Here is a 26862-nt window from a genome sequence, read left to right on the forward strand (position 1 = left end):
CCAAGACAAGAGAAACCCTGCCCCGAAGGGGGGAAAAAAAAGGAAGAAAAATAAAAGGTTAAAGATTACTGCAGGCCCCAGCTGATCTGTGGAAGAGGTAACCGGTGTTTTTCGATACTCATTGAACTGTGCACTTCAATTGTGCGCACTTTACAAACATAAACCCACCACGCGAAAGCTGCGTCCAAACTTCCAGGCAGTTCCCAAGGAACTTTTGGGTCCCTACGGATCAGTGGCTGGCTAGAATCAGAAACGAAACTAGATCCCCGCCCCCAGCGCCCTGAGGCAGTTTCGATTTCCAGCGCTAGCCGGCGGGCGGGGAGGCTTTTTCATAGGGACTCCTTGGAAAATCCCCACCGCGTTCATCCCGGGAGAATTTTTGGGAGCCAGGACGCTCATAGATCCCGGGGAGCCACAGAATGACAGCCGAGCAGCGGCAGAATCTGCAAGCATTCAGGGACTATATCCAGAAGATTCTGGACCCCACCTACATCCTCAGCTACATGGGTCCCTGGCTCCAGGATGGTGAGTGGTCCCCAGCTGGGGCTCTCAGGCTGTCTACCTTAGGGAGGGAAAATCACTCAGATCAAAAACAATTGGAGGCTCTCTTCCGCTACCTCCCCACCCCCCACCCCCATCTCCCCGCCAATTTGGGTAACTAACCTAGGACTACCGGTTGTATGTGAGACTCCCGGGCCATATTAGGGTAGACAGCATGGGGATTTGATGGTCAGGAACAAGATTCCTGCAAGGTGTAGTAAGTTGCATAAGGATGCCACTCCGTCTGTCTATCAGTCTGTCTTCCTTCCTTCCTCTCTTTCCCTCTTTCCTTCCTTTTTTTTTTTTTTTTTTTTTGGTTTTCGAGACAGGGTTTCTCTGTGTAGCCCTGGCTGTTCTGGAACTCACTCTGTAGACCAGGCTAGCCTCGAACTCAGAAATCTGCCTGCCTCTGCCTCCCAAGTGCTGGGATTAAAGGTGTGTGCCACCACTGCCCAGCCTGTTTTACTTTCAAAGCTGGGGAAATAAGTCTGTTTCTCTTATTTACACTTTCTAGACTGCTGTGTGCCTCCCGTTGTCCTGTCATAAGAGATTGAGAAATAAGAATGCGGCCGCCCCTCCTTAGACTCCTGTACAGAGCAAAGAGCAAGGCTTTGGGCCATGGCCAAAGGTGGAGGTGAGGGCCCCATGAAGCAAGAGGACTGACACACACACAATTCTGTCAAAAGATGTTGCTGACAGGAATTCCGTGGAGGAAAACTTTCCCCAGACTCCATGTGTTCAGAGTTTAACACAGTTGTTTGCAACTAGCTTTGGGGACTTGATTGGTGGATAATAGACTCTGTAAATTGCACTGGGTGCTTCCATCTGAGTTTCCCTCTCCCCCACCCCCAGGGAGAAGGGAGGGGGTGTTTGAAGGGGTAACAGAGGACATCTGGCAGCTACTTTCATTTTGCAAGTTAAACCCTAGATGTTTCTTTTTGCAAGTTAAAGCCTAGATGTCTTTCCTAATGTTGGACCTTGGTGGAAACTGCAGGTTAATTCTGTCACTCTTTTGTTCCGAAGCCTAACAGGCTATGCAGTGTGGAGTAAAAGAACTCTACCCAGGAGTCCCCATGACCTGTTGTGCAAGAGAGAAGCAGAAAAAAAAAAAATCCTAATAACTGGGGGGGAGGGGAGGTGTTGAAGAAAAAGGAAACCAACCCAAGACATCTCTTAGCCCCAGGGTCCTCTGCCTTCCAATCCTCTTAGTTATTTGCATTAGCATACAAAGTAATTTACTAGCTTCAGTACTGCGAGTTCAGACATTCCTGTCATTGCTCGCCCTTATTTATTCCCCTCTTCTGTTGGTCTTCCATCCCCTTTACCTGTTCCTCTCTGGATGGTTCCCCTCCCTCCTGGAAATGGTACCCTGTTCTGCTTTCTTATAACATTCGGCCCATCTTACTCTCTCCCTCCTCCATTTAAGATAGCATCCTTCCCTCTCAGGATGCCTGTTTTAATTTCATGAATTTTAGGTTGTTTTGTTTGTTTGTTTGTTAGTTCTGTGATTTTCTTAAATTGTGGCTTATGTTGAATGTGTAAATTGTTCTTGGCACTAGAGCCCTTTGCACAGTATTAATCTACCCATCTTGGGAGATGGTTCCATCTTCTAGTGTCTTCAGGAATTTTTTTCAGTGTCTTATAAGTTTGAATTGTAGTGTGATCTTTCACCTCATTGGTTAGGGTTTGTTATTTGCTTGTTTGTTTGTTTGCTTGTTTGTGTGTGTGTTTGAGGCTGTTGTGAATAGAACTCCTTCCTTCCCCATGTCTTTCTCCGCCAGGCTGTTATTGGTATGTAAGTAAGCTACTGGTCTCTGTATGTTTATTTTGAACCCTGCCTCTTTGTTGAAACTTTTTATGAGAGCTGAGTTTGTGGTAGAGTCTTTGGGGTCTTCATAGGATGACATAGAAATCATTTGACTGATTCCTTCACTAGTTGCCTCTTATTTCTGTCTCTTGTCTTACTGTTCTAGTTGGGACTTCAAGCGCTTTCTTGATTAAGAGTGGAAGGAACAGGCACACTTGTCTCAGTCCAGACAGTAGAGGAAACACTTTCAGGTTCTAATATAATGTCGCCTGTAGGTTTGCCATTGTCTATGCAAAAACAAACAAACAATCAAACAAAAACAAATCCCAAGGAATCGTAGAAGACCAAATAGCCAAGGCCACTGTTAACAGAAAGGACAGTGCACTCAATCAGATTGTCTGCCTATCAAAGAGACAAATAACCACCCGTAGTTACAAGGATATGGAGGAGAAGGAACCTTGTTTTCTGCGGTTGAGAATTTAAACTCCTGTTGCTGCTATAGAAATCACTATAGAGGTCTCTAAAACAAGCCTGCAAACAGCACTACCAGATCACAGCCCTGTACTGCTCTTGGACATAGTCCTAAGGAACTCAAACTCCAACACACTGTGGCTACATTCACATACCAGGGCTCATTGCTGAGCTTAGTCATGTGACTGAGGCACAGTGAAGAACCAGAGATGGTTCCACGGCTCCATGGCTCCATGGAAGGCCTTTTTTGTTCTGTTTTGTTTTGGTTTTAGTTTTTCAACATGGGGTTTCTTTGTGTGGCCTTGGCTGTCCTGGAATTGGCTCTGTGGAATAAAGGCATGCACCTCTACCTTCTGACCAGGAGAAAGGGTTTTTTTTTTTTTTTTTTTTTTTTTTTTTTTTTTTTTTTGCAGTGAATGGTTACTATTTTATTTATTTTATTTTATTTTTTTAAACAATTTTTTAATTTTATATTTTATTTACATTTAAGATGCCATCCCCTTTCCACATTGCCCCTCCCTAGAACACCCCTGTCCCATGCCCCCCTTTCCTTTTTGCTTTTATACGATTTTTTAAAAATGTTAATCAAAGGATTTATAAGTTTGGTAATGCTCAATCAGAAGCTTAACCCAATACCTAACCTAGATATAAAAACTATCTTTGACTGGTGGAGACATGTGAACATCTGCCTCCATGCCCCCTCTCTCTTTCTCTCTCTCATCACCTAGCTTTTCCTCTTCTTCATCTTCTCTCCTTGTTCCATCTCTTCCCAGGAGAAAGGTTTTTGTTTTTGGGTTTTGTTGTTGTTGTTTTGTTTTTTTAATTGTTGCTACAATGGAGAACAAGCAAGCAAAAGTATCTGGAAGAGTCCAGAACAGAGGGATGCAGAAGCAGACTGGCCATGGAAGCAGAGAAAATAGCGAAGAGAAACAAGAAGATAGGATCATGGGGGTGGGGGCGGAGGTGTAGCCTGGGGGAGGAGTAGCATGGGGGAGGAGATACCTGATAATTCACAGTAACTAGGGAACAGAAGCAGTCTTATAGAATAAAAAAAATTATAAAAATAATTTTATAAAATGTATATAGGCTTTTCTCTAAGCCTCACTTTAAAGGACATGGAAAATTTTCTCTGAAGCAAGCTAAAAATGTAGACTGGCCCGTTTCAGGAACCGGAAGAGAGGAATGCAAGTCATCTAGGTGGTGCTGAGAAACTAGTAACCATGATGACAGGGCAGGATCGTGTCCGAGCAACTGAGAAATAGTTGAGCAAGTGACAGGGCAGGGCCACAATGACAGGGCAAGGCCACAGTGACATGGCAAGACCACATTTTTTAGAAGAATGAGTATACAGAGTATTTTCCACATGACCCTGACTCACTTAGGTTGGGTTCCTCTGGAATTTTCCGCTATTTTTATGTTATGTTTCCTTAGCAACCCCTCACCCCTTCCTCACTCCCCTGTCTTGTGGTTTTCCCCTTTTAAAAAGCCCCTCAGCCAGCCAGTCTTTGTCAATTCAGCTCCTGTGTGGACAAATTGATCTTTAGCCGGCTAATTCTCCCTAATAAAGCCTCTGCTGTTTGCATCCAGATTCAGTGTCTTGCAAGTTTTTGGGTGGCCGTGACTTCCTGAGACTTGAGTGAGGGTCTCCCCAGAGAGGAGTGTCTTCAGTCTAAGTGTCCATCAATGGATGAATATATAAAACTCAGTAAAACTGAGCTGGGAAGTGGTGGCACATAACCCTTGCACTTGAGAGGCAGACAGATCTCTGAGTTTGAGGCCAGCCTGTTCCACAAAGAGAGTTATAGAAAAGTCATGAGGGCTACATGGAGAAACCCTGTCTTGGAAAACAAAACAAAAACACTTCATGAAACTGTTTCCAGTTGGAACAGAATTTGGGCTAACCTAAATCTGTATTACTGAACCATGGTCATTCAAAATGGCCCCAGAATAAACTTTCTCTTGTTCTCTTTAAGATGAGAGTGATTGGTTTTGTTTTTTTCTTTTTTCTTTTTTTCTTTCTTTTTTTTTTTTTTTTTTTTTTCTGTCTTGAAAGTTTACCTTGTAGTAGTTTTCACCTCTTTGGGTAAGGTTTGTTGTTTTTTGTTTGTGGCTATTGTGGTAGGAATGCCCTTTTGTGATTCCTTTCTTGCCAAATTTCCTAGTGGCATGTTGGAAAGCTACTGGTTTGTATGTTCATGGAGAAATTGTTTTATCTCCCTTCTTTTCTTCCTTCCTTTTTTCTTCCCTTCCTCCCTCCCTTCTTCCCTTTCTTCCTTCCTTCCTTCCTTCTGTTACATACGAATCTAATTTTGGTATCAGAGTAATGCTAGCTTTGTATAATGTGTTTGGTGATGTCCCCCCCACCTCTATTTTATGGCATACGCTGATGAATATTTATGTTAGCTTTTCTTTCAAGGTTTGGGTGAATTCAGCAGTGAATCCATTGAGTTCCAGGCTTTTATTTGTTGGGAGACTTTTCATTACTGTTTCAGCCTCATTTCTTGTTATAGATCTGTTTGTTTATATCCTCTTGATTAAATTTTGATAGGTCGTAAGTATCTAGGAATTCGTTCATTTTTTCTAGTTTGCTTTAAGTGTAAATTTTCAGAGTACTTCCTATTGATTCTGTACATTTTATAGGACTCTGTGGTACTCTCCTCTTTTTTTTTTTTTTTCTTTTTAGGTTTGTTATGTGACTCTTTTTGTTCATTTAGCTAGAGATTTAAAAGCAATTTGAATTAAAAAAATAAATAGTAAAGCACTGGGGAAAAGAATAACAAATGGAATTCCTCACCTCAGAAGTGAGGAGACAGAAAGCATAGCACATCATGTCATAGTAACCCACAAGTTTGAAGACGATAATACTGGTCGTATTTTCTAGAAAGGGAGAGAAATATGTTTAGTAACTTTAACTAGGAAATAGAAAATGAAGTATAAGATGATTTGAGGAAGGCTGGTTGTGTCCATTGGGGTCAAACTTCTCTTCAAAGATGAGTCCACAGGTAGAATCTGGGTCTTCCTGATACCCATTGTGGTGGTTTGAATAAGAATGGCCCCTTAGGTTCATAGATTTGAATGGTTAGTAACCAGAGAGTGGCACCATTAGAAGGATTAGGAGGTGTGGCCTTGTTGGACCAAGTGTAACACTGGGGGTAGCCTTTGAGGTTTCAAAAGCCAGGTCCTTTGTCACCTCTCTCTCTCAGCCTACAGACCAGGATGTAACAGCTATGCTGCTAAGCTCCCCGCCATGAGGATAATGGACTAAGCCTCTGAAACTATAAGCAAGCTTCAATTAAATGCTTTCTTTTACAAGAGTTGCCTTGGTCATGGTGTCTCTTTACAGCAATGGAACAGTGACTAAGATACCCATCTAAAGAAAACAATCAAAAGTAGAAGTGAGACAGACATATTAAATAAATGTAGATGAGAAAGCTAGAGACCTAATTTTAATTCTAAAACATATTTCACAGACACAAAGGGTAGCTAATTCACAATGCAGCTTTGTTGGGTAGTGAATGTGACATCGTAAAACTCAAAAAACTAGGGTATTACCAGGCATTTTATCAATATTGTTAAATTAGTTCATTTATATTAAAAAAATATCTAGACATTGTTCAATGTAGGAAGAATCACTGAGAGGTCACATAGTTTGTACCCTATAGGTACAAATGAGAATCCATTGCCTGGCAATGGTGGAACATGCCTTTAATCCTAGCACTTGGGAGGCAGAGCCACATGGATTTCTTGAGTTTGAGGACAGCCTGGTCTACAGAGTGAGTTCCAGGACAGCTAAGGCTACACAGAAACAAACATGTCTCAAACTCTGAAAGGAAGAGAGAGAGAGAGAGAGAGAGAGAGAGAGAGAGAGAGAGCTCTCAACCAGTAAGCTTTCTCAGATGCCACATTACACAAATCCTTAGCAAATGTTGAAAGCATAGCTTAAATAAATTTGTCTTTTTATTCACAGGCCCAGGACCCCAGGAAGTATTTTTAACTCTTCCAGTTTCTACATCTGTATGATGTGAGTTAACAGTGATGTCAGAGAGAATAAATGTCCATGACACTAAATTAGTGACAGGTATTCTATGTCCCCAGAATTAATCATGGAACTTAAAAAAAAAAAAATTACATAATTTCAAAGCATCAAGGCCTAGTAGATAAAAGCACTTTCTACCAAGCCTAACAACCAGAGTTTGATGCTGAGGACTCAAAGGTGGAAAGAGAGAACCAACTTCTACAAGTTATTCTCTGGCCTCTCCACACATCTGCCATGCCACACAGATGCAGCACACAGACACACAGACACACACACACACACACACACACACACACAGAAGCAAATAATAAAATAGCACATTTAAGTAACTCTTAACCAAAAGAAAATCAAAGCAATGCTGGCTGTTTTTTAAAGTAAAGCTACCAATCAACTTGACTTAGATGTTACACATCTAAGATAACAGCTAAGCCTCTAAACAGAGAGGAAATTGTAGCTTAAGTGAATTAATTGGTAACTTGAAGGCATTAGTGAAATTGACTATTATAAAACAAAACACTGCATACAAAAGATGATAGCAACCAGAAACAGTAAGAGCCAGAAAATCCCAAAGAGAGCAAATCAGCTAAGATAAAGAACAAAAATTTTAAAATGCTCCTCTAAGGACAGAGTTAATAGGGTTTTTGCATCTTACTGCAGAAAAGGTGCCTAATGTTTTCATATTCCAGAAGGTAGAAAATCAACCGTTTCCTAAAACACAAAGGATTCTCTTTTATTCTCTTTTTTTGTCCCTGCATTTCCTTTATTTTTTTTTTCATTTTTTTATTGGATATTTTATTTACACTTCAGATGCCATCCCCTTTCCCCATCCCCCCCCCCTTAGAAAACCTATCTCATGCCCCCTTTTCCTTTTTGCACTTCTACATTTTTTTAAAAATGTTAATCAAAGGCTTTATAAGTTTGGTAATGCTCAATCAGAGGTGTAACCCACTACCCAACCTAGATATAACAACTATCTTTGACTGGTGGAGATACATGAACATCTGCCTCCCTGTCTCCCCCCTCTTTCTCTCTCTCATCACCTAGCTTCTCTTTTCCTTCTTCTCCTCCTCTCCTTACTCCTTCTCTTCCTCTCAGTACTCCTGCCCCCTTACCTCCTCCTACATATCACCCTTCCTGTTAAAATAAAACTTTTCTCTCAAAATACAATTAAAGCATAACTATGCCAATTTGTACCAGTGAGGTACAAGGTAGTCCTAATACCCAGTCCATCATTTAACACAAATGATTCTTACGAGTTGATTTTTTTTTTAATGAGTAAACAACTCTTTCAAAAGAGAATGTGTGGAATGTAACCGAAGATTTAGTTTAAAACATGAGATGAGAAGGGCTGGAGAGAGGGCTCAGCAATTTAGTGAGTGTATTGGAACCCAAATCAGGTTGCCTATAACTCCAGCTCAGGGCATCTGACACCCTCTTCTCATGCTCATACCTAGACACCAACACTAAATATATACACAGTTGTTGTGATGGCTATTCCTGGTTGTAAACTTGATTACATCTGGAATAAACTAAAATCCAGAATTGGAGGGTACACCTGTGATCTAGATCTTGAGGCTGGAAAATACAGGCTTCTGACCTGGATCTTGACACTGGACGACACAAGCTTTTGATCCAGATATTGAGGCATAGTGGCCATGAAAAATTTAGGCACATGCAAGATAGTACATACCTTTAATCCCAGGAGAGAGGGGTAAGCACATCTCTGAGTTTAAGGGCAGCCTGGGACAGAGCAAGTTCTGAATTCAGATATGGTGGCACACTCCTTTAATCTGGGCCACACCTTCTGCTGGAGGCCTACATAAGGACATTGGAAGAAGGAAGACCCACTCTTCTTTGCCTGCTTGCACTTCCTTGCCAGAACGTCTGTTGGGACCTACTTCTTCAGGATTCCAGCTTATACAGGAGACCAGCTGAAACAACTAGCTTCATAGAACTGAGCAGCTACTAGATCCTTGGACTTCCCATACACAGCTGCCCATTGTTGGGTTAGTTGGACTGTAGACTGTAAGTCATTAAAATAAATTCCCTTAATATATAGGGACATTCCAAAAGTTCTGTAATTCCAGAGACCCCTGACTAATACAATTGTAAAACAAAAATCTTTTAAAATACTATGATAAAAAAGAGAAAACAAGGGGCCTGAGAGATGGCTCAGTGATTAAGAGCACTGACTGCTCTTCCAGAGGTCTTGAGTTCAAATCCCAGCAACCACATGGTGGCTTACAACCATCTGTAACTGGATCCGATGCCCTCTTCTGGTGTGTCTGAAGACAGTGACAATGTACTCATATAAGTAAAATAAATAAATCTTTTTTAAAAGGGAGAGAAAAAACAAAGAGGTATTGAAAACAATTGGTTTTGGATTGGCTTTGTCTGTGCTTTTCAAAGATTGTTAGGGTTCAGCAAATTTCAGATTGTTAAGGGAAATGTACATTCGTGCTTTGATAAAGACTAGATTAGGTGTGTGTGTGTGTGTGTGTGTGTGTGTGTGTTAGTTCTCCCCAAGTTAGTTCATAGGTATGCTACACCATGATAAAAATACTTCAGATAAGTTAAAAAGATAAGTGGAAGACTGCATAATTTTCAAATCCAGTTTATTAGAGGTACACTGGAGGTTTTTCATCTCTCCCTATCCCCCTCCCATTAGAAGACTGTAATAAAGTTGGTTGTAAGAGGCTGGGAGTGTAGCTCAGTGGCAAAGCTCTTATCTAGGCTATGTGAAACCCCAAGTTAAAAAAAAAAGTTGGTTGTGTCTTGCTCAATCATATTTTTATAATTTATCATATTTATTCACAAATATTTTGCTTTCCCCTTCTTCAGTTTTCTGTTTCCTTGGCAATACTTTCTGTTCCTTCCCTTCTTTTCCCTGTACTGGCTTCTATAGAAGTTCTGGATTCTCTTGGTTGAATAAAATTCCTTCATTGTCAAATATACTCTGTCAGTAAGGATTCAGAGAGGGACCTGGGACACTAATGGGTACTATGGCTAGGTATAAAAATTGGACTTTTTTGCTTTATTAGAAGACAAGGAATTTACTCTACACTCTCCACGCCCTTCCCTTTTACTTAATCCTCTTTACAAACTGCACTTACGATTATGGGCACAGGTTACATCTCATGAAAGAACTATTGAAGACACATTTCTTCTGGAAAACTTAAGTGCGTCCCTGTGGACTACAGGCTCCCTAGACCATTTCAAAATGTGGTTGGGTGTAGGCCATAGGATTTTATTTATTTATTTATTTATTTATTTAGACAGGGTTTCTCAATGTAACAGTCCTGGCTGTCCTGGAACTTGCTCTGAACCAGGCTGGCCTCAAACTTAGAGGTCTGTCTGCTTCTGCCTCCCAATTAAAGGCATGTGCCACTGCATCATTTTTTAGTAGCTTATATTTCTTAGGAACACTTTATAGATACATGAATAAACAAGGTACTGCATTTAGTAGAGTGTAAAGATGAATGAAACATGCCTATGGCAGTGTTAGGAACAAGAAGGTAGGTCCACAATTGTATACAGTGTAAAATATCCTAGTCAGAGGCTTCAAGGAGTATAGGGAAGCACAGAGAAGGGATTTTAAAAACCTCTACTTTGGGAAGCTGAGAGCAGTATCACAGGAGCCCCAGAACAGCAAACACAGTAGGAACTGTTGATTTATTTCCAAAGCACAGGGTTTTCTCTACTTTAAAATCTGATGATTTTGATGAAATTATTACTGACTTATAGGCAGTAATATTGGGTGTGGTGAACAGCAGGATGGGCGGTTCATACTTTGTATGGGAAATGGGAGAACAGTTTAACCCGGAAGGTCCCCACTATGGCTGAGATAAATCTGTTTTCATGCTCTATCATTGATGGCTGGTTTAAGGGAGGATCAGGTTACAGGAAGCAAGAACACAGCCATATAGCACTGAGTTTAGTAACAAGACAGACAGATTCAAAGAAAAGAGGTAAGGTTGTGGAGCCAGGGAAGCTGGGAGAAGTGACCAGATGGGTTGCTGTTATGAGTTGAATTATATCGGGGTGCTAATTCCCAGTAGCTCAGAACATGATATCATTTGGGGACTTTACAGTGGCAACTGGCTGAAATGAGGATATTGGAGGAAGGTTGTATACCAGCGTGACTGATGTCCCTATAAGATAACAGACATGTGTAGGCATAAAGACCAAGAAAATGCCTTGTCAACATAGTGGCAGATGTGCAGTAAGAGAGCTAGCTACAACCAGATGAGGAGAAGACAGTGTGGAGATGGGCAGGACCTGGAGTGCAAAAATTACAAGTGAGGAATCCTGATGGCTACCTAAGCTGGAAGAGGCAAAGAAAGCATTTTCCTCTAGTCCTTGATGGAAGAATGGCCCTGCCAATGCCTTGACTTGTATAGGCTTTAGAGCTGTTGCGGGGTGGGGAAAGTTTCTATTGCCTTAAGCTACTTGGTTTGTTTCAAAGTGTCACTGCAGCCACAGGAAATTCATACAGATAACTTATGGAAGAAAACTGGCACTGGTTACTTGGATTGCCTGAGGGACTGCAAAGTTGTTTTGCTTCTTTGGAAAGTGGTTTATCAGTGCTGTGCAGTGTGAAAAGTGAAGTTACTACATGGCCCAGCAGTCTCACACCTATATATGTGTACCTAAGAAAAGTGCATTTGCACAGACATTGTGCATGAGCGCTGTGGTGGTGGAGATGAGAATGGCCCCCTTAGGCTCATATATTTGAGTGCTTAGTCACCAGAGTGGAAGAACTGTTTTAAATGATTAGAAAAATTAGGGAGTATGGCCTTGTGGGAGTAGGGAGAAGTCATCACTGACACCTCAAAGCTCACGCCAGGCCCAGTGTGGCCCTCTCTGACTGCAGGTCAGTATGGAGCTCCCAGCTACCGCTCCAGAGCCATGCATGATACTATATTCCTTACTGTGATGATAATGGACTTATCTTCTGAAGATAACCCCCAATTAAATGCTTTCATTTATAAGGGTTGCCATGGTCATGGTGTCTCTTCACAGCAAAAACTAGTGACTAAGAGAAGCACTCATTGCATTTCTATTCCTAATAGCCAAATGGCAGACACAGCCCCAAACGCCTCTTGACTGTTACCTGGACATTCGCAATGTGAAATATCCATGCATTGGGATTTTGTTTGGCTTATCACGTTCTTAAAATATAGCTTTTTGTTAAAGGAAAGAATGATAGTGTGTACAAGATGAATGAATTTTAAAACGTGTTAAGTGGAAGAATCCAGTTGCAAAGACCACATGCTACCTGGCCCCATTCGTGTGAATGTTCAGACGAGAGCAGGGGCTTCATGTAGAGCACTTGCCTACCAAGTCCTGAACCGTCCTGATTAGTAAAAGTGGAGAAAGAAATTGGTTAGTGGCCATCTAGCAGGAAGAGGAGAGGGAGAGAGTGATTGCTAAATGGGTGAATAGTTTCTTTTTATTGTGATTCAAAAGTGGTGATGGAGTCCCAACTCGAAATTCCAACAAAAGGAGCAAGTTTGACTGTTATCAGTAGATTTACTGTTGATAGAGATCAGTAAATGAGGGCTAAGGCAAATGGTTCTCCCTCTCCTAGCTCCTTCTGTATACCTTCCTCCAGTGTTCTGGGCCAGGTCTCCTAAGCTCTAAGAATATACTGAAAACACACTGGTAACTGGCTCCCTCCTTGGGAATTTGTGCTCCATTTGCTGTGGAAAAACTTGGGTATTAGAGGCTATAGGAGGACAGTGGGTTATACCCCAGGCACAGAGTTAGCATGAAAATTCAAAAGGAATACCATTTTGAAAGCAGCAGCTGCTAGCATTTCCTGTCACCTGGTCTCACTGGTCTCTTTAGCTCCCCCCTCCCCTTCCACTTTTCTGCAGTGTTTCTTTTACTCTGTTAGCAAAAATTGGAAAGAAAGGCCACAAATGTACTTGTAATTCAAAGTGCCTGCCGTGTCTGCTATACTCATTACTGTTGCCATGGGGTATTCATTCCCACCCTCACCCTCTTAGTCCAGCAGCTGCTTCAGAGTTTTAAAGGAGAGGAAGCCTTTCTCCTTCCACGTGACACCCTCTACTGTGACTTCTGCTTACTGTGGGGAACTTGAGTGGAGGATGGGACTGTGCGTAGGTGGAAGAGTGGAGGATGGGAGTGTGTGTAGATGGAGGAGTGGAGGATGGGAGTGTGTGTAGATGGAGGAGTGGAGGAGGATGGGAGTGTGTGTAGATGGAGGAGTGGAGGATGGGAGTGTGTGTAGATGGAGGAGTGGAGGATGGGAGTGTGTGTAGATGGAGGAGTGGAGGATGGGAGTGTGTGTAGATGGAGGAGTGGAGGATGGGAGTGTGTGTAGATGGAGGAGTGGAGGATGGGAGTGTGTGTAGATGGAGGAGTGGAGGATGGGAGTGTGTGTAGATGGAGGAGTGGAGGATGGGAGTATGTGTAGATGGAGGAGTGGAGGAGGATGGGAGTGTGTGTAGATAGAGGAGTGGAGGATGGGAGTGTGCATTGATGGAGGAGGGGAGGATGGGAGTGTGTGTAGATGGAGGAGGGGAGGATGGGAGTGTGTGTAGATGGAGGAGTGGAGGATGGGAGTGTGTGTAGATGGAGGAGTGGAGGAGGATGGGAGTGTGTGTAGATAGAGGAGTGGAGGATGGGAGTGTGCATTGATGGAGGAGGGGAGGATGGGAGTGTGTGTAGATGGAGGAGGGGAGGATGGGAGTGTGTGTAGATGGAGGAGTGGAGGATGGGAGTGTGTGTAGATGGAGGAGTGGAGGATGGGAGTGTGTGTAGATGGAGGAGTGGCACCTGCTGCTTCTTCAAAGTCCTACTGGCTCTGACTTGTTATGACTCCCAGCCCCACATGGGAAGGTGTGGTCTGTTTTATCTTCCAGTGACTATGTTCTGCAGGCTGCTTACTTGTCCTTGCTTCTCCCTGCAGATGAAGTGCAGTGCATTCAGGCTGAGAAGAACAACAAGGGCCCAATGGAGGCCGCCTCACTGTTCCTCCGGTACCTCTTGGAGCTGCAGACAGAGGGCTGGTTCCGGGCCTTTTTGGATGCCCTGTACCATGCAGGTTGGTTCTTTCTTCCTCACAGTTCAGAGTACTTCACTTTGCTGTGTCAGAATACTGAGAAGAAAAGTGATTCATTCTGTGGCTTCTGTGTGTGGCTCATGCCTCATTGTTCGAGGAAACGTAAAGATTATTTTGAAGCAGATGAGAGAAATATCTGGTTGATACCAGAAATATCCAAAGTAACCTACAGAGTTATAACTAGTAGGAAAGGTGGCAATATTACTAGCACGCCAGTATCTTCCAAGAGGAGAATGAAAAAATTAGTTTTATAGTACTGTCTTAGTTAGGGTTTTACTGCTGTGAACAGACACCATGACCAAGGAAACTCTTATAAGGACCACATTTACTTGGGGCTGGTTTACAGTTCAGAGGTTCAGTCCATTATCATCAAGGTGGGAACATGGCAGCATCCAGGTAGGCATGGTACAAGGGGAGCTGAGAATTCTACATCTTCATCTGAAGGCTAGTAACAGAATACTGACTTCCAGGCAGCTAGGATGAGGGTCTTCAAGCTCACTGCCCTCAGTGATGGGCTTACTACAACAAGGCCACCCCTCCTAATGGTGCCACTCCCTGGGCCAAACATACACAAATCATCACAAGTGTTTACACAGTGCTCCATTATCCTGCAGTGAAGCATGTGAACATGTCTACAAATGACAACCCAGCTGAACTGTAGGCATGCAGTATTTACATTTGAATATCATAAACTATAATAGCTATAAAGTTTCACATGTGTCAAGCTAAACATATAGGGAAGGAAACAAATGCCACATGACTATTTAGACTGAAAGGTATAGAAAACTTATGAAAAATACTAGTTCCACCAAGAAAGCAGAACTAAATGTAAGATTTTAGGCCTTCACTGCCCAGGATACATTCTACATTCCGGGAGAGGTACATTATCCCTGAATCAGAGGACACTGCAGGTGGGGAAGGCCTAAAGCACGGATGGTTGGGCAAGGTTACATTCTTGCGAAAGATGAGTGTACAAGATGTTTCCGCATGACTCTGGCTGAATTACAGGTTGGGACTTTTTGGGACTTTCTACTGTATTTATGTTATGTTTCCTTGGTTACCCCTTCACCCACCCCACTCCACCCCCCAGTTTGTGGGTTCCCCTATATAAGACCACCCCTAACCAGGCTGTCTTGTCAATTCCTCTGCTCCTGCATGGGTTATGAATTGATCATCAGCCGGTTGATCCTGAAATATACCTCTTGCTGATTGCATCTAGATCAGTGTCTTGTGAATTATGAGTGGCCATGACATCCCAAGACTTGAGTAAGGGACTACTGGACTTCTTTCACTGGTGAAAGAAGATGAAGAATACTTTTCCTCAGTGTTACAAACAGTGAGCGAGAACATGTGTACAATCAGGTCCAGTGTATGTAAGAAACACCAAAGAAAAGAAAGCCACTGGGGGCTCCTGTTGTTTTCATTGTAGTGGAATGTTTACAGACAAAGAAAATTTGTCAGCTCACTGTGAATCCCTTAATCCCAGCTCTGGGGATGCAGAGGCAGGCAGATCCCTGTGAGTTTCCCCAGTCATGGCTGCTCTCACCAAGAAATATAACTATCATGTTCTAACACAGGTCTATTGCATTAACATGATATTGTTAAAGCAAACAGAGTACCTTTCTCAGGTGATGCTGTCCCTCAGGAAGCCACACATTGTCAGTGTGTTGGCAGCAGTTGTATAAAAACTAATGCTTTTTCTTTTTAATTAGGTAAAAGGGTTTAAATGCCATTTATTATAAAACTCAGTTTTCCGCTCTTTCCAGGATTAGTAGTTGACTTATTGTTTCTATTTCCTGCCTTATAATAGACTGTCAATGTGACGTATTATCTAGTTGCATCTCAGTGATTCATGCTTATCTTACCTGTTTATTTAGTTTTTAAGATTGTGTGTGTGTGTCTGAGAGTGGGCATGCATTTGTGAGCGCATTGCCTCGAGGCCAGACATTCCTCTGGAGCTGGAGTTACTAGCAGTTGTGGCTCTGACATGGGTGCTGGGATCTGACCCCAGTTCTCTGCAAGGACATTATGAACCTTACTTGCTAAGTGATCTCCCCAGCCCTTACCTAGCACTTCAAATGGCCCAGTGGGGGATGAAGAGAAAAGTAAACTCAGCTTTAGCTTACTTTTCTCATCTCTTATATAGCCCCTGTCAGAGAAGCCATTGTTTTCCGTTTGGGGAGCTCTAACTAATCTGAGTATTATATTTAAGACCTGTCTCTTAAGTAAAACTGGTGCAGCTGACTTTAACTGTGAAATTATATGAGGCTTACTAGGAAAAGTCTCGCATTTAGGCAAGAAAGGGAATTTAAAAACATCTGTATTGGAACATAAGGGGTGGAACATCTCTGTTTGCAGATGAGGTACTTGGTGTGTACAACCCTAAGAGTTTCATAAAGGAAGATTCACACTAATCCATTCAGAAAAGGCTCAGAATATAAAGCTAACATCCTCAAATAGGTTGCCAGTTTATGTATTAACAAATAATGCAAAAAAGATTTTAATAAAGTGATTCCTTTTACAACAGCACTGAGAACTTTAAATAAAGTTAGGAATAAGCACAGCTGATTAGGGGAAAGATCTGAGGACCATAAACCACTTCTGAACCATAGGGACGTGAACATGACATCTTCCATTCATGAATTAGAAGCTGGACTTACCGCTAAGATATAAATGTGTGCATTGCTGAGGTGGCTCAGCAGTTAAGAGTACTGGCTGCTTCTCCAGAGGACACCAGTTTATTTCTTGGCTGCCACACAGTGGATCACAGTCATCTCTAACTCCAGTTCTAAGGGGTTCGATGCCCTTTCCAGTCTCCATGGCATTGCAGGCACGTGGTGTACAAACATATGCAGGCAAACACCCATACACATAGACGAAGCTAAAGATAAAAAAGATGCCAGCATTACCCAGAGTAAACACAGTAATACCTTTCAAAACGCCAAATGGTGGTGGGAGGATTGTTTATTAAACAGGAATAGAAAATTTTACTCTAAAATTCATATGCAATCTCAATATACTTCAAATGGTCAAAATATTGAAAAGAGAAACAAACTTGGAAACCATGGGGGACTTATACTTCTAGTGTCAAAACATATCACAAAGCTACTATAATCAAAACAGTACAGAGCAGTTATAAAGCAAGATAAACAGACTGCTAGCCCAGAAGTAAACTGTGAAGGATATGGCCAAAGATTCCAGCCTCTTTACTATGAAAATCCATTGGGGTAAGTGGATATACATATGGGAATGAGGGGTATCAGGCATAATCGTGTGCTATGGTGTGAATTTGAAATGTCCCCATAACATTCATGTTTTGAGTGCTTGGTCCACAGCTTGTGGGGTTTTAGGAGGTAGAGCCTAGCTAGCTGAAGTACGACGTGCATACGTTCACGTATGTGAGCACACAGGTATGAGGGTATTTTCATGTAGCCCAGAGGCTGACATTAAGTATCTTCCTCAGGAGCTCTCCACCTTATGTTTCTGGCAATGGATTTCTCTTTGGACCCAGAATTAACCCTTTTTGGCTAGACTGGCTTGGATTATAGGGTCATGCTGCTACACCTGGCTTTTTACATGAGAGCTGGGGACAGGAGCTCAGGTCCTCAGGCTTGTGTGGTGAGCACTTTGCCTACTAAGCCACCTTCCTGGTCCTAGAGCTACTTTGATTGTTTTGGTTTTTTTAGGTATATAGGGAAAAAAAACAAAACAAAACAAAAAAAAAAAAAAACATTGTCTTCCCAGGCTCCTGAATGAAGTAAATGAAGGTCTGAGAGACAGGCAAGCCTGGTGATTCTGTTGAAGAACCCCAGAGTAAGACGTTCTTCCTTTTAGTTGGAAGTCATTTTCCTTCTCAATTTGACCATTGGCTTAATCTTTTCTTGGAATGCTGTGAAAGGAAGCATGTTTCAAGGGCAGGATGTAAGGTGCATATTTCCTCTTGTCTTCTTTACTATTTCCTCCTGATAAACATGATGAATTTGACTGCTTTAAAAGTAAACTGAGAGGCCCGAGGAGATGACTGTGGTTAAGAGCACTTGCTGCTCTTGAGAAAACCCAAGTTTGGTTCCTAGCACTCACACGATGGCTCACAACCATCTGTAACTTCAGTTCCAGGAATCTGACACCCTCTCCTGCTCTCCACAGGCACCAGACACATTCATGGTACACAAACATATGTGAAATAAAATAAAAATAAATATTTAAAAAATAAATTGTGGGTTGTTATTAAAAATGCATGGAGGGGCATTTTGAAGATTTTATTCTAAGGTCAAATACAAGGCCTCATATCTGTCCTTAGGACTTTACTCTGAAAGAAACTGTTGGGTACCAAAAATGAGTATCACTTTCATTTTGGAAAATCATGAATAGCTGTATTAGTTGACTTTAACTACTGTGAGTAAATACCCCAGGAAAGAAAAAGCAGAAAAATTAGAGCCGAGTGAATCTGTAGCTTCTGCACCCATGTGTGGTGAGGCAGGATGCCATAGCAGGAGCATGTGTGACAGAAAGTGGCACTTTCTGGTGGACAGGTGGCAAAGGGTGCCATGAAGGGGCCCGAGGGACAAGATGCATTCTTCAAAGCACATCTCCAATGACTCACTTCTGCCAAAGAGGCCACAGTCTGCAAATGATCCTTCTGTATGAACTCAATGTGCTGCCAGTGGTGACATCAGGACCCACATGGTGTGGTCACCTGTAAAGATGGCCACCAGCTAGGATCCAAGCCTGCAACCTCTCAGCCTCACAGTCTGGCTCCCCAGACAGTCCAGTGACTGAGGCCATTTGCAGATGGTTTTGAGTTCCCTTGCCATTTATGCAAACAGGATTCCTATGATTTTGATGTCAACGCATTTTTATGTTGGATTCATATAAGAAATCCCCGTTTCTCTTTCTTTTCAGGTTACTGTGGACTTTGTGAAGCCATTGAAAGTTGGGACTTTCAAAAAATTGAAAATTTAGAGGAACACAGATTACTTTTAAGACGCTTAGAGCCAGAATTTAAGGCCACAGTTAGCCCAACGGATATTCTTTCTGAAGTATCCGAGTGTCTGATTAATCAGGAATGTGAAGAAATCACACAGGTAAACCAATGTCATGTACTAAATTTAAAGAAGAAATGCTGAGACATTGGGAATGCCCCTGTTTTCTGTCTTGTTTTAGGCCCAAGAATAATTGAAACCCATAAAAGCTGTCATCTAGAAGACATAATGACTAGAATAGAATTTTTAAAGCCAATGGAATAATTTTTGTGCTAGACTATTGGAAAATTAACCTAGTTGCAGTTAAAGTTGCCCCCTTGCTTTTTCTTTGAATAGTGTTTTGTGCACATGTAAATCATGTCTAACAGTGCAACAGATAAAAGGAAAAATACGCCAGGCGTAGATGTATTTATTAGTCTCTCAGTCACTTAACTAGTGACGTGGTGCTGGGCAGTTCATTTAGCTTCCCTAAGCATCTGTTTTTTTTTTCATGTCTTAAGTAAGAAAAATGGAGCTTATTAGCATGCTCTCAGGGTTAAATGTGATGTCATGCACAAAGTGTGTATGTCATCTTGATGCATAGCAATATATACACAGTGCATTTTAGTTATCATCAGAAGTAAAAGTCATAGAATACCTGCTTTGAAAAAGAACCTGCTGCTGTGTTGTTAGGCATTTCCACATGGCCCTGTGAGCTGATACACCCTTAGGGTGAATAACCGGTTAGGGTTAACTTTTTACCCCGGGATTGCTGATGGTAATGGGTATGAGGATTCAGGAGATGGGAACATTTGCCTTGGCATATTGATAGCATATTATAAAAGACAAGGTGAAGGGAAGAATGTCTTAAAACCGAATGCTGGGTAGAGCAAGAGATGATGCTGAGATCTACTCACCTATACCTCACAGCGATTTCAATCAAATACTGCTTGAGTAGATGTTTCTTCAGCAAAAGCTTGTAAGAGGAAAGGCTGAGCGGACTGATCAGTGTGGTGCACTTGTCTCCCCCAGATCTGCCTCACTAAAGGGAGGATGGCAGGTGCGGAGAAGATGGCCCAATGTCTGATCAGATCCGATAAGGAGAACTGGCCAAAGGTTTTGCAACTGGCTTTAGAGAGAGACAACAACAAGTTTAGTGAACTGTGGATTCTCGATAAAGGTGGGCTGCTCCAAGAAAGAGCTCCGACTGCGCTGTGCTCCTCGCAGTTCTCCCGACTTCACTTTCCATCAGAGACACTGTTCACTTCAGATACCGAAGGCTGTAATCCCTAGGACACAGGCAGTGGGAAGCTGAGTTCTGAGAGGAAGGGAGCTACATGTCATGGAATTAACCCGCCCAGGTCAAAGAATTTGGGGAAGGAAGAATAAAGGCTTCCAGCCCAAATTTAAGTTATCAGAGAAATAGCTTGAGAATTCCGGACCTAAAGGTTCAAACTGCAAGACTTAGCGCCCTGTCAGAGTAGAGGCTGAGTGCTGGGAGTGACAGCTATTGACTGGTTCTCTTGCCCAGAAGCCATCTGGACCTGAACAGGGCAGGAGTAAACAAAGATATGCTGTGATTTAAGCCAAGCTCTTTTGGCTTCCGGAAACTCACTTCTTGCTTTAAACCAGACCTTGATAAATACCTGAGTTTCTAGGTTCGGTTCTCGCCTAGATTTCCTTAGAACATAAATTAGTCCAGAAACTGTCTATATCGTTGGTCAGAGATGAAATCATGAGTGTCTCTTCAGTGTGCTCAGGATTGACTCTCCTGCATTGTTGCCATGGGCTACGGCGTGAGGAGGGGCTCCGGATACATACTGCTAATAATAGCATGTTCCACGCTTGGAGTCACTTGTAGTTCCAGGTGACACTGGAATTCAAACACCAAATTGAGCTGCAAACTCAAAATGATTCTTGCAGTTGTTTTAAGCCGTGAAGGTGGGGTTGGTGAGATGGCTTAGCAGATAAGGTTCCCATCACTGAACCTGAAGACCCCAGTTCAACGTCTAAGGCCTACATGATAGAGAGAACCAGTGTCCTCTGCCCTTCGCACACTCACTGTGTCATGTGTGACACACACAATAAACAAGTCCATTTCAAAAGTAAATGAAATGTTAGGAAGGTGCCAGGCCATGGTTGTAAGAGCTCAGCGGAAATGTAGGTGTTTAGTGTCAGGGCTTTTCAAGGCTTCTTCAACCAAAACCATCCTCACATTGCGTCATGATTCTAAGCAGTTACTTATGTTTGTTTGTTTGCTTGTTTATCACAAAGGTTTCAAAAGGGTTGGGAGTACGGCTGTTGAGGATGATGGAGTGGAAATATCCAGCATACAGATTTTCATTCAGGAAGAGCCAGAAGGTCAGAATCTCAGTCAGAACTCCTGGCCTCCTTCAGGTACCAGCGTCATTTGCTCTTGTCCATGATGGTGTCTCCCCAGCATTTTGAAGCCTTTTAAAAAATCTTTTTTTAAGGATGAATAAGAAAAGAAAGAGGATTTGTGGGGCAATAGGGACTTCATAGTTAGAACCCCTGCTCCTGCCTTCCATGGCCTCTGTGTGGCCTCTGCTGCTTTTACTGCCTTGTACCCGAGTATGTATGTCTTCATTTGTACAGTGTCCCCAGAACTTCAATGTCCTTGACATTCCAAAGCAGTCTTTCTTTCTAACGAATACTTCTGTTTATGAGACACTTGTTCAGTCTGCTCCCAGGGTCCCAGGGCTGCCATACAAGTGGATGAGGTGGCTCTGTGTCCACTGTTTGCAGCCCTTGTGTGGGGCTCACAATAACTTCTCGTACACATGTGCTGTTTAGCTCCCTGTGGTTGGACGAGGGAGGGCCCTAATGCTCCTTGAAATAAATGCATCTTCATCATAAAGAGACCAGAAAGTTGTAAGACATTCCATAACAAACTATTTGTTTAAAAAATATATCAGGAAGGAGACAAGATTAATGATGAATAGTGTTAAAAGATTTTTAACACTATTTTTTGTAGAACAATATATAAAAAAAGATACCTTACGAATGATGTCAGCAACTGAGTGACACAGGTTTCTGTCATCCTAGAGCTACGCAGTACGGATTGATCTAAACGTTTCAGACACACAGTGATCCATACATGCCTTTTAAACAAAGGCAACTTTCTTCACCTAGAAAGTCTTTCCTTCCAGTGGGAAGATTAGACACACTAGGTGATCTCAGCCTTTTCTGTCTCTTGACATTTTGTATGCTGACTCATTACTGAGATAAAGCCTCAGGTCACTAAACCTGGTTGTGCGGATCGAGAATAGCATTGGAGGTTCTGAGAAGCATACAGCAAGGCTTCTACTCACTAAGCATTTGCTTTGAGAATCTGGTGCTAGCAGCTGCTTTTCCTTGGCTGTTTCCTTGATCTGTTCTTACTTTGTTCCAAGTGGCTTTGTTTTGAATTAGGCCATTTTTGTTTTCCTTTTTCTTGATAAAGTTTCCATGATTAAGAAAGAATGCATGGGTCTGGAGAGATGGCTCAGCAGGTTAGAGTACTGACTGCTCTTCCAGAGGTCCTGAGTTCAATTCCCAGCAACCACATGGTGGCTCACAACCATCTGTAATGGGATCTGATGACCTTTTACGGTGTGTCAGAGGACAGCTACAGTGTGTGTACTCATATACATACATTCAATAAATAAATAAATATTTAAGAAGGAAGGAAGGAAGAAAGAATTCACTTTGGCTTTTCCCCTGCCTCCTTGTTGTTGATATGTTGTCACTGAGAGATAAGAGTGTCCTTCATAGGGGGAAGTGGAACAATCAATAAGGAGCAAGATCCCAAACCGCCTCAAACCACCTCAAATGGGCATTGTCGCCAGAGTGAGAACTCAGGTCCACTGAATGGCATGAGCCCTTCGATAACTTTGTCTCTTCTCTATTACAGAAATGTCTTCTAACGATTTACACAGCCCATTGAAGCCAAGGAATTACCAACTGGAGCTTGCCCTGCCTGCCAAGAAAGGGAAAAATACAATAATATGTGCTCCTACTGGTGAGTCAGTTGCTGTGCTCACAGAACTCTCTCTTTGCCTTTTCTTTTCCTTTTGGGTGCTGTAAAATGAGGAGTTTCCCCCATGGTATTTGCCATTGGGAAAGCTGCCCTTTCAGTAGTCTCACTGTATAAGTGTCCTCTTTTGGTTCTTGCTACTTGAGTGCTTGTCACTTAAGAATTAGCCTGGCATTTTTTAGCCATGGTTTAAACTGTCATTGTCAGTGCAGAGGAGGGATTAGTTTATTTGTATCCCAGTGGTGATAGAGACTAAACTAAGTACTATTCTGGAAAAACAGCTAACACTGGTTATCTCTTTCTTTTTCCTTCCCTACTAAAAGGTTGTGGAAAAACCTTTGTGTCGCTTCTTATATGTGAACATCATCTTAAAAACTTCCCACACGGACAGAAAGGGAAAGTGGTCTTTTTTGCCAACCAAATCCCTGTCTTTGAACAGCAGGCTACTGTGTTCTCTCGATATTTTGAAAGACTTGGGTATGTACTACAATCAGTCCAGCTGCTTTGGTTGTTTGGTTTTAATTCCACCTTCTTTGTCTGGTTTTTGGGGTTTTGCTGTTTGTTTGTTTTCTGAGACAGGGTATCACGTGGCCTGAGCTGTCCTCAAATTCACTATGTAGCTGAGGTTGGCCTAGAAGAGATGATCTTCTTGCTTCTACCTTCCAAGTGCTAAGATTACAGTGTGTACTGTTGTGCCTAATTGTTCTGTTTTTAAAAGCTATGATTAAAGGAAATTACCATGGATTTAACTTTCATATGTAGTTCCTTTGTGAAATAACATTATTTAACCAGAAATGCTAAACCCTCATGGATTGCTCTGACAGTTAATGACTTGGTGGCCCAATTTAACATTTAGCTGATCACTGGTCATCCTTAATGATTTCATACTTGATTGGCTATTACTCTCTTAAAAATCATTTATCTCCCAATGACTTGAACCCCTTGCATTTCCTGATCCCTGTCTTTGTGTCAGGTCTGTGAGAAAGCTCAAGGTACTCCCTAGCTGTACTCTTTTGGGCTTGGGGTGGGGGGAGGGAACTTTCTTACTTGCTGCTCTGACCTAGATTTCCACTTTGTCTCCTTGTTCACATCATGGTTGTGAAGACCCCCAAACTCGGGAGACCCTTCCTCAAGTGTCAGGAAATCACGACCACCCAAAGTCACAAGAAACCATACCTGGATGCAATCAGCAGAGGTTTATTGGGGAGAGTTGGCTAGCCAAGGTCAAAATTGCTCATCCACGCAGGAACAGAATTTTGACAAAAGGCCAGCAAGCTGAGGTTTTTTTTTTATAGCATGGGGTGGGGAAAGGAAGGAATTTTCACGAGGTTACACGAGATTGGTTGCATTTTCTAGCGATTACACATGATTGGTTGTTTTACAAATTTTGAACATCAGCAGGCTATAACACTGGGAAAACCTCGGGGGGAGGGAGGGTAACCAAGAACAGTGGAACATTTCAGAGGAACCCACTCTAATGATTTAGAGTCATGTGAAAATCACTGTGCACACTCATTCTTCTCAAGAATGTAGTTTCTCCATGTCACTGTGCCCTACCCTGTCATTACCAACTATTTCAGGTTAACTATTTCTCACTTGCCATAGCCCCACCCTGAGGCTTGAGGAATGTTAATGCAGCAAGTGTCCTCTGATTCAGGGATAATGCCCTCCACCCGGAATATGTCCCGGGGCAGTGAAAGCCTGAAATCTTACATCCAGTTCCGCTTTCTGGAACTTGCATTCTCTTGCTCAGGTTTAGGGTAAAGAAAAAGCCTATATATATTTCATAAAATGGTCTTTATTTTTCACTCTACAGTTGGTGATAAGGAATTTCTGTCATTTCCCAGGTACAACGTTGTGGGCATTTCTGGGGCAACAACTGATAACGTCTCAGTACAGCACATCATTGAAAACAATGACATCATCATCCTGACACCCCAGATTCTTGTGAACAATCTCAACAATGGAGCCATCGCCTCCCTGTCTGTCTTCACTCTGATGATATTTGATGAGTGTCATAACACCAGCAAACACCACCCTTACAATCAGATCATGTTCAGATACCTAGACCACAAACTTGGAGGGTCTCCGGATCCATTGCCTCAGGTATTTTCAGTCAGGTGACTTCTAAGAAGAGCCACAGTCTTCCAGATCCCACTTGGTTGCTCTTTTGTCGTCACGTTTAAGCTTGCCCTCTTCGGGTTCTCAGTCCATCAGTTACAACTCAGCGTTCAGTGTTGGCCATTCATTTGACAAACAGTTGTCCCTTGGTGTCCAGGGTGGATTCCCTTCACAGAAAACAAAATCCAGGCTGCTTAAGTCTCTTGTATGAGATGGCATTGCATTTATAAATAATCTACACATTTTCTCCTGCATACTTTAAATCGTCTCTAGATTACTGGTATTGTACAGCATGGTGTAAATTTTATATAAATAGTTCTTCTGCTGTACTGTTTAGGGAATAAAGGTGGGATATTCATACATGTTCAGTACTTATGAGGATTTAAAAAATACCTTTGATCTATGGTTGTGTGAATTCACAGATATATAACCGCTGGATTTGAAGGGCCAACTGTATAAATCATGGGCTTCCATGGACCTTGTGCCATTGTTCTAGGCTCTGGGACACCAATACAGAAGATATAGTCCTGGCTCTCATACAGTTAAGTTTGCACAGGGAGCCAGGAACATAATAGTCACAGCTTATCGTGAGACAGGTAAAGGGTGTTGTCAGAACATAAGGGATAGTAAGGCAAGATCTCATAGAAATGAGGGAAACTAACAAGAGTTTGCCAGGTTTCCAGTAAGAGGATGCTGTGTGTCCAGGGGCTCAGAGGAATGGTGGAGCCTGACATGCCCCAGAACCTTAAAACTCTACAGTATCACTAGAGTGTAGAGTGTGAGGCAGGAACAACAGTCAAGCTGTTTGTTATGACAGAGGGCCCGGGAGACATCAGGAGGGCAGAGCCTCAGTGGGTAAGTGGATAGCTTAGCATAAGAAACAAGCAACACCCTTCTAATGTCATATGAGAAGAGTCACTTCAGAGAGTCATTCTTACATGTGACAGGAAGGAAGAGAATCTTGAGTATAAATTCTCCTTTCTGTCGATCATAGGAGAGGTGGGCACTTTGCTGAAAGTCAACGATATAGAAACAAGAGAGGGGTCTGGAGAGGATGAAAAAAATTGGATTCAGGGGATGAGGGTTGTTAGATGCAATAAAGAATGAGGGTGTTATATCTATCAGAGGCCCCGAGAGGCTGTAAACCATGCAATTCTTTAGCTCCAACAATTACCTGTTTAGGAAGGGCAGGTTAAAGGACATTTAGTATAGGGCCCACAGTTTGTTATTTTCATGTATTGTTGATAGTAAACAGATTTCTTACTGGGGAGCTAATCCTTCAGGTGAGCGATTACTGTAGGATGTTATCTTACTGAATCTACACAGCTCTTGTTGTACATGGCAATTTCCCAGCTTCACTGCTTGTTGAAGGTACTTGTCCAGGCACATAAAATGCATGTGATTTGGAGGTCACTGGAATGGACTTGCCCTTCCTTTTTCCCCCTTAGTAAGAGACTGGGGATAAAGAAAGGAGTAGCCCTGCCCGGAAAGGTTTCCTCTCCATTCTTATGCTGATCAGGATCTAGATGACAAGATTTATTTAGAGCTTAGCTTCAGGGGCCTTTGTGCTCACAAACTTCCTGGAGAAGGTCAGAGAGCCAGTGTTGGGCTGCTCCTTACAGGTCATTGGGCTGACTGCCTCAGTTGGTGTTGGAGATGCCAAAACCGTGGAGGAAGCCATGCTACATATCTGCAAACTCTGCGCCGCCCTTGATGCCTCAGTGATTGCCACAGTCAGAGACAACGTGGAAGAACTGGAGCAGGCTGTTTATAAGCCCCAGAAAAGTAAGTGGAGTTCAG

The 26862-nt window shown here is 42.4% G+C and overlaps 1 protein-coding gene across 1 annotated transcript in view; it reads left to right on the plus strand.

The window, feature by feature from the left end:
- The first annotated feature begins 277 nt into the window (after window positions 1–277).
- Rigi (RNA sensor RIG-I) overlaps window positions 278–26862 on the plus strand; it is a 47537-nt gene continuing 20952 nt past the window's right edge. Inside the window, exons 1-9 of the mRNA XM_034503779.2 lie at window positions 278–525; window positions 13792–13926; window positions 18847–19028; window positions 19938–20085; window positions 21180–21302; window positions 22819–22926; window positions 23265–23418; window positions 24789–25047; window positions 26685–26847. Of these exons, the coding sequence (XP_034359670.1) occupies window positions 420–525; window positions 13792–13926; window positions 18847–19028; window positions 19938–20085; window positions 21180–21302; window positions 22819–22926; window positions 23265–23418; window positions 24789–25047; window positions 26685–26847 (1378 nt within the window). The 5' untranslated portion in view covers window positions 278–419. The remainder of the gene's footprint in view (window positions 526–13791; window positions 13927–18846; window positions 19029–19937; window positions 20086–21179; window positions 21303–22818; window positions 22927–23264; window positions 23419–24788; window positions 25048–26684; window positions 26848–26862) is intronic.

The sequence above is a fragment of the Arvicanthis niloticus genome, chromosome 5 (assembly GCF_011762505.2).
Source record: "Arvicanthis niloticus isolate mArvNil1 chromosome 5, mArvNil1.pat.X, whole genome shotgun sequence".
NCBI classification, from domain to species: Eukaryota; Metazoa; Chordata; class Mammalia; order Rodentia; family Muridae; genus Arvicanthis; species Arvicanthis niloticus.